Genomic DNA, 16310 nt, shown 5'->3' on the forward strand with positions numbered 1-16310 from the left:
ATTACAACTGTAACAAAGCTGTGGACTTTCATTTCTGAATGAAATTAGTTGGCACAGTATTCTAAAGAGTAGTACTTGCCAAACCAATAAATAATAGTACTTGCACTTCTAACATGATCAGTGATGATCGAAAAGCCACTGGGACTTCGTACTGCATGCCCTTCAAATTGTAGGATCCTCATTCATAAGAGCTTCTGTCAGAGGAGGGCCTCGTGCAGCCCCTGAGCTCTCGCTGCCTTTGGAGGAATGCACTGACAAGTGCGTAAGATGGTTTTTGAGACTGGTCTGAAACCAGCAGCTTTTGTGCAAGTCCAGTTGCAGGAGTGCAATGATTTGCATGGGAAATACATAAGTAATTGCCAGCTTAGCAAAAGACATCAGCTGTAAGAGGATGAACAAGCTTCCTTAGGATTCCTCATTCATGAAATCACAGGCAACGTGTTTTATGCTTAATTCTTTTATTTCTGGTAATGTGATGAGAATTCAGTAATAATCATGAAATAAATAACTCACAGGGGCATGATATAGCATTTATCTTCTTCTGCAAAAGTCAGCTTTTGTATCTGTGTAAATTGTTCCTGTTGAACATAGATGCTTTGAAGCTCAGATTCTTTTCAACAGAAGTCCACAGTGTTGTGTGAAATCCTGGTATATATTTTCCTGGTAAGAACATGTACTGTTTTCCTGTTTTACTTGCCTGTCTTTCAAGCTATTTTATTTCTTCTGACAAGGCTTTTTCAAGCACTTGAATTCAAAGAAATTTGATTTTTCTCAGCAATCCCTAACTTTCTGGTTATTAGGATTATGTGAGTACACAATTTGCTCGTAAAATAATTGCCGTGCCGTGTGTTTGTACAAAAATCCATGCGGGCTGGCTGCCAGAGTCCTGTAAACAACGATGTCCCGCACTGTGCGTGTCTGACCACTAAATGGTAGTGTTGTGTTGCCTCTGAGACAGGAAAATGTATGAATATGGCAGAAAAAACAACCCAATGTAATCCAGCTGTAGTTGAACTCTGCAATAAAAGTCTCAACTGCTTTTTCATCGGCCCATTACCTACATCTTCTGCTGCTAAATCAGCTGCTCTTTTAACGTTTGGTTGTACTGAAACAACAGTTTAATGCTCATTTGTTTTAAATAAGTATGAGGAGTTTCTATTTTCCTCTCCGTCCCCTTACGAGCTTTATTCTGTTGTCTGGAATTTCAGTCACGAACACGCCGATCAGTTGTGCAATTGCCACGGGATTAACGGGATCATATTTTGTGGTGACAAGCAGGATTCAGTTTCCTTCGATGCAAAAAGACAACTGTAGTTGATGTGGCCAAATGATTCATAATTGAGGAGAAATGTTGAGCTGGCATATGTATGTGACTTCGACAAGCAAGATTGTCTGGGCTCTGGGACTGCGAACTTATCTCCCATTTAATTGTGGTGTAGAAAATACGCATTGCATATTTGAGAGGGAAAAAGGATGCCTTAGGAATGTGTTTGTGACAGATGGATATCCCGCTTCCTAATCCAGCTGGACTTGTACACACTAAGGCTTCATCTTCCCGTTTCTTAGCCAAAAATATTACTTAGAAATGGCTGCAGTCCTTAATTTGCTCATAAGTATGCCTGTTTGCTTATTGCCCGGATAATCTATTAGCTAATTCAGCTTTATTGTTTTTCTCACAAATGAAAATTAAATATTTAATTAAAATATTAATTAAACTATAATAGTATGAATAATAAAGTAGAACAAATATTTTTGAAGTGATGCCTGTGGTGTTGGATTTTCCTGGTGATGGGAATAGCTGTGACTTGGACTGCAACGTGCAGATACCTGGACAGCTGCCGCTTCCAGAGGGTGTGTTGGGCAGAACTGCAGGTGGCAGAGAGCATCCTCTTTGTCAACAGTGTTACACTGTCATTTCTCAGTACCAAAGCAAGAGGTAATAATGCCCAATCCCACTTTCTCGGTCATCCTGTGACAGCCAGTAAAGTTGCTTTTGCATTGCTTTCTGCTCTTAACAGCCAGTATTTCATCTGTGGCACCTGTTGGACCACAAAACAATAAGATACAGCTCTTGATTCAGATGCAAATGACTCTTCTGGCTCTGAGGAAATTCAGGATGAAGCATTATGTGATATTTATACACTGTAGGCATTGCTTATTTGTTGTTTTCTATGCTTTGCTAGACACTTTATAGTAGTTTAAGGAGTAGCCAATGCTGCAAGGTACTTTCAGTCAAAAGATAGGATGTAGCTGGCAGGAAATGCAAATTCTATTTTTGCAGGAAATGCCAAAAAATAAAAATCATGGAGCCCTAAAAAAAATAATTTCTTCATGCAGATGTTGGTCAAGTTGGACTGGGCTGCCCAGGGAGGTTGTAGAGTCCCCATCCCTGGAGGACTCCACTTCCTGTAAGAGCTGTGGATGTGGCACTAAGGGACATGGTTTAATGTTGGGACTTAGTATGTCAGTCTGTGGTTGGACTTGATGATCCTGAAGGCCTTTTCCCATCGAGATGATCCTGTAATTTAACAATTTTGGGGGCAGTTGATTCAGTTACGGGACCCTGAGTGTAAGTATCCATGTAAACTGTAGTGGTATGATGTCTTTACTGTGATGCTCTCATTCATCAGTTCATTTAATGTAACCTTACCGAGGCAGTAACATCTCTGCAGCACACAAACCTTGGATTCTGGCCAAGGAGCGGCATCTGTCAGCAACTCGGGGAATTGAAGTGCCCCAAAAGGAAGATGAGCCAGTTGGTGGATAACTCAAGACATTTGTTAAATCCACATTGGCAACCAAATAAACGTCAAATATAAAGATAAGATGCATAAAACATGAAATTTATTGCTTGCTACATAAAGTGTACAGATCCAGGTTTCCCTGTACTAAGTTGTGTATGATGATCGCTTCAGGAACAGATAAAGCAGAAACAGAAGAGGCTCTGGGAAGGTGATGTGCATGACTAACTAGGGCATGAAAGACTTCAGTCTTTCAAGTTTTACTGCTTCTCCTCACATGTATATTTTTGAGGAAGTCAAATCACAGATAGGAAAAAAAAAAGTATATTATTTAGAACTTAACGCAGGAATTCTTCAATTTAAGCCAATGCCAGTAAATAACTGAGTCAACTCTTCACTTGCTGCACCAGTTTACTCAGACAAAGTCTGTGGTTAAGGCTGAGATGTTAGAAAACAGAAAATAGAGGAATTAGTGAAACTCCCACTGCAAGTCCTGTTAGCGTGAACCTGCAATGCCCTCCAGTTTTGCAAGGGCAAAAGCTCGCGCTGCGTTGGTCTTCAACAGCTAGAGGGTTGGGTGCAGCTAGTAAAGGTGTTTGCTCCCATCTGATAACTGCAAGATACAAGATACTCCTCTGAAACACCTCCTCTTAGTTACTTTGGATGGACTGGAGTGGCACAGGGCAGGACCCCTGTGGAGATGGAAGGTATTGGGTTTCTGGTGAACTGTAAGCAAGGCTGTAGAACTGCTTCTATGTGGTACAGTAAGGCACTCTAGAAATGAAAGAGTGGGAGAGATGAAGAAATTGAATCTGTAAGGAACTGAGTGGCGTCGTTGCAAGCAGGAGAATAATTAAATATGGTACTATTAAAGCCAGAAAGACTATTTCCAGAGCAGATTATGTGGATCTGGTAAATTGGAGTTAAGCAGACAATGAGGAAGAAGCATTTCAGAAAGAGGCTGCTGGTGCATTTGCAAAAACCATCCTTGATGAAGTGACGGAGAGACTGTAAAGAGCTGGATAAAGATTATAAAGCTGTTGGCTGTGGAGCTGTTCAGAGGGTACTGAAGAGGGGGATGTGGGAGGAGAATTATGTTGTAATGCTGATGAGCAAGGGTAACAGAAGAGCCTGCTCAAGGACTTCATATGCAGGAAAAATAAAGGAATCTGGTAGAAGAGAGAGTTGTCTCGGGCAGGTCTTGTGGTATGGATGGTTTGGAAGGGTGAGAGGGGAGCAGGCGTCAGTACTGGAGACTTTCTGAAGTAAGAGGTACAGAGGGAAAGAAAATTTTAGTATGCTACAGGGTTCGAATAGCAGAGTGAGGGGACAAAAGAAGCAATGAGCTGGTCAGAGAATTGAATGAGGGCAGCAAGTTTCTATTTAATGGAGGAGGTGATGCCCATCCTAGGCTTGATTATTCTGTCTTTGTTTTTCCTATTTCACGTGTGAACTTGTGTCACCTTGCTCTACATCAGCTAGTTCGTGCCATTATGCATTGGTACAGATGTCAAAGTATGGTAACGTTTGAGCAGGAGTAATTTTTGGGTGTGGATAGGAGCTGGGTTCTCACTGTTCTTGTCCTGTCTCCCATGAAACAATTGATGACAGGGGTTTAAGCTGTCCATGCTAGTGCTTCCCAGAGAGAAACCTCATGAAACTTTGAGTATCAGTGTTTCTCGGTGTTACATTCATGCATAACCCCCTAAGTTCCCTACTGGGAAATATCCCCTGCTCTCCTCAAATTCTGTAACATAGAAACTTTTTTAGAAAAGTAGTTTTTGTCCAACAAAGAAATTGTTCAAGTCTCACCTGATATCTCAACAGCAAAACCTGGAATCTTAATTTACACTGATTTACTTTTAAACTTCGCATCATTTAATGCCACATGGAAGAACAAACCAGAATGTATTAAGATCAGTGTGTCACACATAGTGTAGAGAGGATTTCTTGTTCCTGTGAGAAGAACAAGACAGAAACACGTGTTATTTGAACTGAGGAAGGCAGGTAGTTTGTTCCTACTAATTTATTGGCTGAGTCTTACCTGGCTGAAAATCCTGAAGGCCGAGTTGCATGTAGCACAAAATGGGTGCTGATGAATACACAAATCGCAGAAATAAATTGATACATTTTCAGGAATTAAATGAATAGAGCAACCTTTTCATTTGTGGTGGAATAAAAGGAAGAGTGATCCGTCCTGAGTAGGTGCTCATCAAGAGGCAGCTTAGGAGGGAAGGTGAGCATGGGGTGAAGCGCAGCTCCCCTGGGCTTGGGGACCTTTTGGTTGGGCTCTGGGGGGGTAGCAGGTTAGCGAGCCATTGAGTATGAAAATTCGTGTTCCTGACTGCTCTTATGGTAGTGTCTTGTGTTCATCTCACAGGGGGGTGTAAAACATGCTATTTCAAGAGACATTAATCTGATGCGTGGCCTCACAAGCCGGTTGTAAAGGCGGTGTGGCTGTGCAGCTTCAGGCAGCCCAAATCCTGGCAGTAACATCTCCTCTTCATTTACAGAGGGCACTCTTGTAATGAGAATCTCATGATAAAATGCTCTTCTTCACTGAAAAGCTCTCACAGCTTGATGATGCGGTTGTCACCATGGAGATTTCATTCCGACAGAAAAGAAATAATTCAGTGCTGTTCAACTTGGGAAGCGTGCAGCAGATACCTCCCAGTGCCTTTGGCTAACCCAGCACCTGAGGAGAGAGCTTGGATCAGAAACCAGGAGAGGAAGTACATACATGTTGATGATACATTATATTTTTTGTAGATGACCGGATCTAAAGAAGTGTCATGTGCATAACAACAGATAAATGTGAAAGGGCATGAACAAAAGCCTCGGAGCCTGGGTCAGCAGGAAGGGAAAGAGACTTGCCTTAAATGTAGAGAAAATACTCCAATGTGATGCTCTGTGGATTCGTGTTGAGGTCTGATACCTTTTCATCATAAAGGATGTTATGTGCAATTATCACATACTCCACGAAGAATGGAGCAGGCTGAGGTTCCTCCAAAATACACATATTAAGAAAAAAAAAAAAAAGGGTGTTGATAGCAAATTTATTTAGAAACAGCAAGTATTTTTCTTTCTTCTTCCTAGAAGCCTTATTGCTATGTTTGGATTTCTGATTTCACAGTAATGACCTAAAAAGCAATTACGCCAATATGGAAATGTTATTATTTTTTTGTTCTGAAGCCATGAAAACCTCTTGAATGAGTAATGGTTGCTTTATTGGTCTTTCTGCAGCACAGTCTGCTAAGGGAAGCACTGTATAGTATGGGATGTATTAAAAACTGAACAAAGCACTCAGAAATACAGTGTGGGAAGTAGCCCTATACTGGCTAGAAGATAAATATAATGATATAGAAGGTCTTTTGTTCCTGTAGTTCTGCTAGGATTAGGAAGTTAAAGAAAAACCGTGGTGTCTTGTCCTATACAAACAGCTTGCTTGAATTGATAAGCTCTCAGGAATATCCGTAACTATCACAAGGCTGCCAGTGGTGGATGACAGTGAAGTTAGCTCGGGATCTAAGCTGAGATGTTTCTCCATGAAGCAGTACATGAAGAGTGGAGACATGGATAAAATAAGTACTTCAGAGGTGGTGATAATTGGAAAATAGAGTTTGGTTAAGGAGGAAAATTGAGGGAAATATATAAAGATCAATTTAAATCTTAAGGATGAACTTTGTTTTATTGGGAAAAAACAAAACAAAACAAAAAAACAACAAAAAAAACCAACAACAACAAAAAAACCACACACACACAAAAAAAACAAACCTAAGAGTAGAACAGAGATATAGAGAGCTCCTTAGAGCTAAAGAGACCTGCCAGGAATAAAACATCAAATCTGAGTGAATCAAAAGTAACAGGAAAAAAAAACCCACAACCTACCAACCCTCCATGAACTTACAAAACTGAGCACCAAATTCATGAGTCAGAGTCCTAAAATGATGAATCATTTAAACAGTGAGGTTTTTCCAGGGATAACTTTTTTCTAATGTCTACTTCACAGCAAGGGAAATTATAATTGAACTTAACATGGCATTGTCTCAGGTACAAAAAGGTACCTAACAATTTCATTAAAACTTCCCAACTGGCTGCCAAGAGGATTGTCTGTGGGGCTGCTCTGAGTTCCCCACCTTCGGGTGTCTTGCCACGTGAGTTTCTCTGTGTCTGTCACCCTCTGAACACGCTCCTGCCTTGCAGCCTACGGCTCTTCTTAAACTCATTTCCCTGCCTTTGTGCCTCACGTTTTCCTTTTGCCATCCCTCATTTCTCTTTCTTTCCAGAAGACTGCTATACCCACTTACCGAGTTTTCTTTGTATCGTTGTGCATCTTTTTTGTTTTCTCCTTTATTTTTTTGTCCTCAGTTTTGCTTTCCAGCTCTCCATTAACCACGTTGCCTTAGGGCACCCCAGCTTGAGATCTTCTCATTGCTCATCCAAAACAGAGTCTAATTCAAGGTCTAATTAAGTTGTTGTTGTTGAAGGAAGACAAACACACTGAGTGCTCTTTTCCTCCCCAAAACGCAGCATATGAAAAGTGTAATAAAAACATAGAGCAAGTAACACTGGTGGTGTTACGCTGTTGCTTGAGCTGTGAGCTAGAGGATCATTCAAGTTATTTGATTCTTTTTTTATTAAAATTTTCAGTCACTATTAACGTGATACACGGTCAACTTTAAAACAGTGGGAAAGCAGTCAGGGCGCTGTCGCTGAGGAGACAAATGCAAAGAGGCCTGTTCTGGTTTTGTGTGGTTTAAAACGTGAATTCAGAGAGGTTCCTGGCCTCGCTATAACCAGAATCCAGCTATTATAGGAGGTGATTTCATCTGTTATTTATCTGAACTTGCTTAATGCTTTTAGAAAAAGGCTTGATTCACTCCCTCCGTCCTTCCTTCCCTCCGCCTTCTCCCTCTCCCTGTCTCCCTTTTTCTGCAGCTCCTTCCTGGCACTGTTAACTGCCAGCCAGTGCCTCTGCAAGCTGCTGTTCTTTATTCTTGGGTCATCTGTGCTCCTAAATGTAAAGCATAATTCCTTACATCTTTCTGCAGATACAGGAAAGGGTGGTTCCATAATACAGTTACCAACTTCAAAGAGGTGAATATTAAGACCTTAAATGCTTCGGGTGTGTTAAGGGATAACAAACGGCTCCATAATAATTAGGAGATTCCTCATTGGATCCAGGTACACCCCTGTCTGAGGGAGAGAAAAAGAAAGAAAGAGAAGTGAAGGTAATTTTAAAGGTGCCTCCAGTTCCCATGCCGTGGTGCAAAGCCAGTGCTGAGCCTGCTCCTGTTGGTCCCTGTGTCCCCTAGTGAAAGCACCAGACTGACCTGAGATAAAAAAAAAAAAATAATAAAAAAATCATATGGGGTTCTTCCCATGTTTCCCTCTGAAGGGGCACATGGGATTCCTAAATTGTTTACTGGGACAAGAAAGATGGGGATTTGAGAAGGATTCAGGCTTCAGCCTGTAAAACTTTGCTCAGGTAAGTGTAGGCATGACAACTTCTGCCTCTCTGCTATTTTGCATCTGCTGTGTAGAGCTCAGCAAGACTTTGTATGACTTGAGTACTGCCCAGTGCCTCTACTAGTGACCAGTTTTCCTTGTGGCTCTTTGTCTTCTCTCTTGTCACTCAGGCAAAGGATCCTAATGCCTGAGACTTCTTGTCCCTTGGTATTAGTGTTATCGATGCGTTCCCCTAAAGAGACACCACTAACTTTAAATTTTACCTCTCTGCCAGCAACTTGTTTGTGTCCAAGTGTACACTTAGCACCAGGTGTGTAGAGGAAAACATTTATTTTTCCAGTTTTGTTTTACCAAAGTTGTATGTCTGACTGCTCCTGCACAGGCTTTGTTTCCCTTGCTGTGAGAAACGTCCTGCTGGAATACGGAAGAAAAATCTGAAAAGGGAGAGGAAGGATTGTGAGAGCTGGAAACAACAAAAATGCTGGGGGAGGCCTTGGAAACATAGCTTGTTAAAAACTGGCTACGTGCAACAGAGCACACTGACCTCTTGAGCACTGTCACAGTTCAAAACAGGTGATGCAGATCCTTGATCTCCTAAACCGTAACTTTTGAGGAGCTGTTTTCTCCAGAAGTGAAAACGGGTAATAAAAAGCAGGTCCTGCTGCTTAGCTGATGACTGAGTGTGAGTAGAAAGTGCTTGCAGATTTCTTGTGAAAAGGCCTGAAAGCGGGTGCTGTGTGTTTGTTCGATGCCTTCTGGAAAAACCCTGCAATGTAACCCGCGAGGGACTGGAGCTGGGGAGCTGAGCAGGCCTTGGACGTTGAGACACAAAGGATGGAAAAGGCTACAGAGGAGGAAGTAGACAATGAAGGAAGTGGCAAGGCTTAAATTAAATAGTATAAAATCAAAAATAAAATAAAATAAAGGTACCGGAGCTGGAAGAGAAGATACTTCTGAAGAGTCTTGCTGTAAACTTTATAGGTGCTAGAATTGTCATTCACAAATTATTAAAATCTTGGGAGGCAAGAAAAATGATTGAAAAAATAAAGTTTGATGAAATAAAACAAGTATATTTAAGTACAAAATATTCTTTTATTTTCTTATTTACATCTAAATTGCATGCACTTAACCTTAGATGCTTTAAATTTTGGCTTGGTTGAACCTGCATAGGTCTCACTATGGCCATTTTAATGTCTTGTTTTGGCTTGAGTGAAACCCTTGTAACTACCCAGAGCCAAATTTTTTGTTGTTGTTTTGTTGTAGTTTTATAAAACCCGTACAATTTTTTTATTCAAATAGGAATTTAATTTTAATTCATGCACGTTGTTAAAACAGCTCAACTTTGTGCATAGGGTCGCTGGGCATTTGTTTGGTTCTGATGCTCTGCTTGGTGGTAAATGTTGAAGGTCATTGCTCCCCAGAATTGTGTCAAACTTGGGATGCACACAGGAAATCACAGGATTTTTTTTAATGCCATCCTGAAAATTAGTGGGTTTGTGCACGATGTGGGAGAGGTGGCAATTTCAGAGGAACTTGACTGAAGGGAAAGAGATGTTTGAAGCTTGGTGGGTGGATGGGGTGGGAAGATAGGCAGGATATGTCTTGTGGACAAAAAAAAAGATGGAAACTCAGTGAGTTTATAAAAAGGTTGCTGAGGCTGATACACTAATAGAACATAAACTGAGTAGGAACACGGAAAAAAGCTGCATGAAATATTTACATATTTGATGTTGGTGCTCAGGTGCTGTGTGGTGTTGTTAATATGAGGATGTTGATAGGAACGGGGCTGTGGTAGACCTGAATCGAAAATTATGTGCATTGCTCCAGGACAGAGCAATTTCGAGAGTACCTTTGTCTTTTGAGAGTACCCTGTATTTACTTCAGCTAGTTCTTCACTTGATTTCCTCATTTTTCAGCTGCTATTCCTCCACCTTTAACATAGTTTTAATGACAAATTATACTTTGCAAGCCAGTCACGACGTGGAGCACTGTTTTTCTTCCTGGAGACTTTTCGAGCACAGAGCCTCACAACTGCTGTAGGTGCCGAAGCCTTCTGCTGTGCTTTTGGAAAGCACAAGAGGAGTTTCAGACCCCATCGATGCCGATCGCTGCAGGTTGGGGCAGCTGGTGGTGTGTGTTTGCTTTTATGCTGAGGTCTGCAGGACCCTGGCTAGCCTCACTAGCTAAATCTTGCACTTCTCTGTTCATAGGCTTTAAAATGCTGACTTTTTCCCTGCTTTTCATGAGGGGGGTGCTCTCCTTCAATTGGACTGTTTTCAACTCTTTTGTCAATTTTTATAAATGCTTTATGTGTAACTTTCCTGTCTGAATTCAGTTGGTGTGAAACCGTGAAATATTACCTGTTCAAACATTAATGTGCTATTTAATTGCAAGGCATTATATAAAAATAAGCAAACATAACCCACTAAAATTTTCTTATAAATGTGAAACAAGGACAGAGTATATAATGCTGCTCACAAAGTATCTTTCTTTTTCTTTCTTTTTTTTTTTTTTTTTTTTAAATGGTCAGATATTTAATTTGTTTTTGATATTTGGTAAGTCCAAAGGCAGGTTTGGAGAACATTACTGATTGTTCTTTTAAGAACATCAGTAAAGAAATATTAAACTTTTTAAGTAGCGCCTTGCAAATTAAAAGTTGTTATAACGATATCTCAAGTATGGTCATAAAACTGCACCAACCTAATCCTGCTGCTTGCATCTGGGAGTTGATAGAGGTTAGTTATCCTTTTATTCTGTACGAGAAGAATTCCCAGCTCATCTGATTATTCAGATTGGTGCCTATGAAGAGGTTTTACAGGGACTCTGCTGGCAGAGATGAGGAATGTATGATGGAGACTCAGTTCACCCATAGGAGTTTCATTCCTGGTCAGGAAGATTTTGCTGAAATAACTACATTTAATTCTGCATACGAAACTGTTACCTAATTTCATGGCTGTCAAAGAGTAGAAGTGTGGGCTCAGAAGCAAATTAATTATCCACTAACAGCTGAATGGTACCCTGTGCGTAAACAAAAGGCATTTACCTCATACCCCACTGATGCATCGTGCAATAAATGTGACAGTTAGGGCATTTTGCCTTATCTCTCTTTTCCTGCAGTGTCCATAAAAGTGTTTCTCACTTGTAACAGATGGTCAGAGCACAGCTTTGAAATGTATCTGGAGATGAAGCCCTGTTGATTCCATTAAAAGTGAAGAATTTTCATGCAGATGGAAACAAGGAGGGATTTATTGTTTTTACAATTCCGATGATGAGGTATTTCATACAATGCCTTCCTTTCCTTTTTGCTTGCAGGTGATGTGCCTTCAGGATTTCTTTGGCGATGATGACATTTTTATTGCATGTGGACCGGAAAAGTTCCGTTACCAGGATGACTTCTTGCTGGATGAAAGTGGTAAGGAAACGTATTTTAAAAATGTTTACAACCAGCGCAAAAAGGACAGCTTTCTGTATCGTGCTGGCTTAGCCCTAACTCTATCACCTAAATAAATTTCAGAAAAAGAATACATGTTTTTATTCTTTAAATTCCAGATACTAAAAATGAGAGGTAACTGAAAGCAGTAATAAAGGTACCAAGGGAAAAATATCTGCTCATGCGGCATAAAACTTCATCTCAGCCTGAATTTTATATGCCATAGGAAATAGTAATCTCCTTGGTGAAACTCCTATTTTACAAGGTCTTTCTTAGTGTTTTGTCTTTATTTTGTCTTTGAATTTATTCTACTTATCTCTCAACCTCACAGTTCTTATAATTGATATTTAGATAATGTGTCACAGGTAGTATGATGCAGGAAATTACAACTCTGTATGGACGATAAACAAGCAGCAAATACAAAGTCATCAGGAAATTCAGGGAGTTCTGTTTAGTCAGAGACTGACTAATAAAGTAATTTATTTGATGTACAAAATCCTCTAAGGAAACTATGCTTGTTTTGCAGCTAACGACATAAAGAATATGCCTAAATTGTGAATGGTAGTAGTAAGAAAAAGAAATTATTAACATTGTGCATTTGAAAACAGAGTAACCACTTAACTCGAGATTATTTCTATGCACAGCAAGACCCAGCAAAGGTTTTATTCCTCCCCTCCTCTTTCACAGTGCAGAGTGTCTCTAATGCATTGCTATCAACTCCTCTGATCTTTTTTTGAAAATATTCAAGGTCTGAAAGAAAAGTTGACTTGAAGAATCAGAAAAAAAATTGTAACAATTACTTCTTATAACAAGTACTTCATAGTCATCATGTGTAGAAGTGGAAGGCGTCTTGGTTTAGCTGCATCTGGACAAATGTTGGATTGAGTTGTGTAGGAGCAGAAGAAGTGAGCTAGTATAGAACTTACGTTGTGTACTGAAAGGGCCTGAAAAAGCAGGTATCTTTGCTACTGAAAAAGGCAGTAGCATTTTTATTGGTCACAGACAGATGCAAACACATTCCATGTTTCTCTAGAAGACCTTATAATAAGGAAATAAAAACCAAATAGTGCACCAGATTTGCTCTTTGCAATAATGAAATTGCTGTGGTTTTCTATAAATCGAAATGTACAAACAGGAAAAAGTAATGTTAACCAACTTCAGGACAAGAACTAGAAATGTGAGGGGAACGTGCTTGGGCAGCAGGGTTGTTTCCCAGGTGGGAATGTGGCCAGCACTGCAGTCCTTGCCTTTCAAGAGCAGAGATGCAGGTAGCTGACCGTGTAGTCTGGGCTCAGTTGTGTCTCTTATCTAAAAGATGACGCTTGCAGCTGCCCCGTGTCTGCTCACTGAATCCTGCCACACTTTTTGAGGAGCTGACTCGAGAAGTACTGATAAAAGATTTGTCTAAATCTAGTATATAGATCTGCTTTGGAGTTGTGATGTCAAAATCCAGACATAACCCAACTCTGCTTAGCTTTTATTTGTTTGACATATCATCATGTCTTTGAGTAAGCATTGTCCTTCTGGAACATTTCTGCTTAAATACATATTATGCAGAGTTGAAATAAGAAAGTAGCTGAAAGTGTAGCTGAAAATACAACTTCAGTGACCTGTTCTGGTGTTTGCTTTTGTAATAAGCTAGGAAAGAGAAAAAAAAATATTCCAGACTATGTTTCTCATTTCTTTGCAAATTTCACATCATCATTGCCTTCCATTTTTGGGGAAGTTTGGAAGCAGAAAATTTGTTTAGGTTCCTTGCCATTACTAGCTGACATATCAATTGGTACGGATCCATTCAGCCCTCTCCGAGATAGGAGCAGGATTTGGAGAGACTATAAAAAAAACAACGGAGCTTTTAGCTTGTTTCGCTTGGCAAGTGAAAAGAAAATTGTGTGCTCATGTTGTGTCTGTGTGTTCCTCACGGTTAGTCTAAGAACATTAAAATTATTAGTAAGTACTGTCCAACTGTGCAAGACGTGGAAAGCCTGTCTCCGCTTCCCTGAAAAGCAGCGTGAAGCAGCTCTGTGCTAGTCTCTGTCGCTACATCCCTTCAGTTCCCAATTTCAGCTGGATGTTGAGAGTAACAGTTGTGGTGCTGCAGCCTAAAGAGTAAAGAAAAGCCAAAATTGAAGGTGGGAAAGAAAAGGACAGAAAATAAATGACTAAATTATCAAGGTGTTCAGGGTTGTTGGGAAAGAGGGAATTATTTTTCAGGGAGGAAGAATGCCCTTGTTTTATGGTCTGGGTTCAGAGCTCCTGATACTAGCACCAAAAGGTAAGTTTCTGGAATTGGAAAATCAATCACCTACACTGGGATTTGTCTTAGCTAAGGGAAGGTATCAAGAGAAGCTGAGTCATCCCAATAAGTTCCCTTCCCAGTAAATAAAACATTAGACCTATCGATGGGGTAGGTGGTAGATGTTTTACTGACTTGGTCAAAGGTAGAGGTTTAAGACAGTTCAGATGAATTATGCTCTAGAAGTGCCTGGTTTGATTTTGTAAATGGTATCTACGTGCCTGGGAAGGCTGTTTTTTATCTGTGTTGTATTTCTCTAAAGTTGGTAACCAACTTTTAGAATGAGATAAATTCTACCCAATGGGAAGGAAAGTGACGAAGGACTCATCAGTCTGCACTACTTCGGGACATCTTGCTGGTTTTTGCTTCTATAGCTTGCTCCCAGAATCAGAAATTAAGGAAAAAAAAAACAAAAAACAAAAGTCTGCAAGTCAGGGAATCAATCTTCTTGTATAAGTTTGGGATTAATATTTACCTGTTTCTTTTCTGAGAGGTGCTTGTCTAACATGCCCTTTAGACGCCTCCAATAATGAGGATTCTGTAACCTCCGGAGAATTGCTGTTCCAGTGGTAAACTCGCCTTGATTTTTTTCAGCCATCTCATCCAAGATTCCCATGCTTTAAATGAAGTCCATTGCTACTTCTCTTATCTACGGTGAACATGGGAAACAGATGATTGTTTTTTTCCTTAGAAAAATCTGTGGACTGCTACGTGCCCCCTCTTCTTTAAGCTGAGCAATTAGCTCAGCCTTTCATTATTTTGACTTCAGGTTCAAACCTGTCCTTGAAAGAGGGAATGTGCTCCTTTGTATCATCTCCCTTCTCTGTTTTATGTCTTTCAGGAAGAGGCATTGCATATCCCCTTGGCAATCAGTTAAGAAAAGTCAGTTAATTAGCGATTCATCAAAGAACAAAATAAGCAGTCGGCACTATACATCGCTGTTTCTTCTCTCTGCCTTCATGTACAGCTGTTTTTCATATTAACCACACTGTTTATCGCATGAAATACAGAACCAATAGACGCCACTCCCCTCATAATTCCTAGCAGTCATCTCCACATCTGACCTGATGGGTACATACGATAGCCACATACGCTTCCATGAAGAGAAGTACAGATGGGATGTGAGAACACTTGGGAATTGCCGTAACGTTAAAAAGTAAACACCCCTTGTTTATCAGGCAGCACTGGTGATTCTGTTTGCACAGGAAGGTTTTGTGGGCAGTGTAAGCACACAAAAAATTATATTAATGAAGCATACCATTACATCAGCCAGCTTGTAAGGCGAAGAATTCCTCAGTGTAGGATATGGCAGTGGCTGCTTCAGGCGTTGTTAGCTTGCACTTCTGGAAACTTGCCCAGAAGTCCCAGTTTTTCTTTAACTGCTGGTGGCTCAGTTTTCAAAGAAGGAAATAAGTCAGGGGGTGCTTTTCTATAGCCCTCAGCTGTATGTTGGCAGAGATTAGGATTTAAAGGCCATACTCACAAAAGCATTTGCAATCAGCTATTATTTAGGTGCCGAAGTAGGACTTGGCAATATGAATAACTCATGGGATTGTCCCTAAATGAGAACATCTCCTTGGCTTGTACAGAGATTTCTTCCTTAGCACAGTAAAATAAGTCAGTTTTTGGCAATATCAGAATTACATTTCAAAAAATTGCTTTATGTTTAGTTAATGTTGGCCGGGTGCTCTGCAAGTTTGAGTCGCACAGTCTAACTCCTAAACATGACAGAATTCATCACGTACAGGCGCATCATGTCAAAAAGCTCCGATTTAGACTGACCCAAGCCAGTATCTACCTCCAAGCAGAGCGTAACCAATATACAATGTCTGGATGTAGAAACAGCTTCAGATCACTTGTGAAGAGCACATGTGCCTGTTAATGGAAACAATGATGAGAACGACTCTTTTCGAGGGGAAAATTAAGACTGGAATCGTTGAAACCTAATTTCCCTTTGACTTCGCTGGCCTGCGTTTGTCCTCAGCTCGACATCTCAGTGCCAGCAGTTGTACTGCATCATCCTGCCAGCAGCAGCCGGCTTGCCAGGAAAATCTGAGTCCTGCGGTGTCCGCACACGTGTGCGCGCACGGAGGCATGCACATGCATCTGATTCAGTAACTGCGGTTAAGGTCAGGAGGATCGTGTTTATCCCTGTTAATAACTGTCAGGTTTCTCTAACCTCGATTACTCTGTCCTTCCTAAAAGAGGGAGAGAGGGGAAATTGGTTGTAGTCCTCGTCTACCCTGATTTACAGGACAAAGACTGATGTGTTAGCAGCTTTTGGCTAGACTTAGGAGTGGAGAGCATGCTGGCTGACTTACTCTGCCCTCATCAAAAACTCGTGCTTTGGCAGTTGGAAAATAATGGTGGGTTC

General features: G+C 40.6%; 1 protein-coding gene across 7 annotated transcripts in view; it reads left to right on the plus strand.

The window, feature by feature from the left end:
* DCLK1 (doublecortin like kinase 1) overlaps positions 1–16310 on the plus strand; it is a 240859-nt gene that overhangs the window by 110315 nt on the left and 114234 nt on the right. For all 7 annotated transcript variants that reach the window (XM_072032599.1, XM_027470372.3, XM_027470351.3 and 4 more), the window contains exon 4: positions 11523–11622. In XM_072032599.1, the coding sequence (XP_071888700.1) occupies positions 11523–11622 (100 nt within the window). The remainder of the gene's footprint in view (positions 1–11522; positions 11623–16310) is intronic.

Source organism: Anas platyrhynchos, chromosome 1, assembly GCF_047663525.1.
Source record: "Anas platyrhynchos isolate ZD024472 breed Pekin duck chromosome 1, IASCAAS_PekinDuck_T2T, whole genome shotgun sequence".
NCBI classification, from domain to species: domain Eukaryota; kingdom Metazoa; phylum Chordata; class Aves; order Anseriformes; family Anatidae; genus Anas; species Anas platyrhynchos.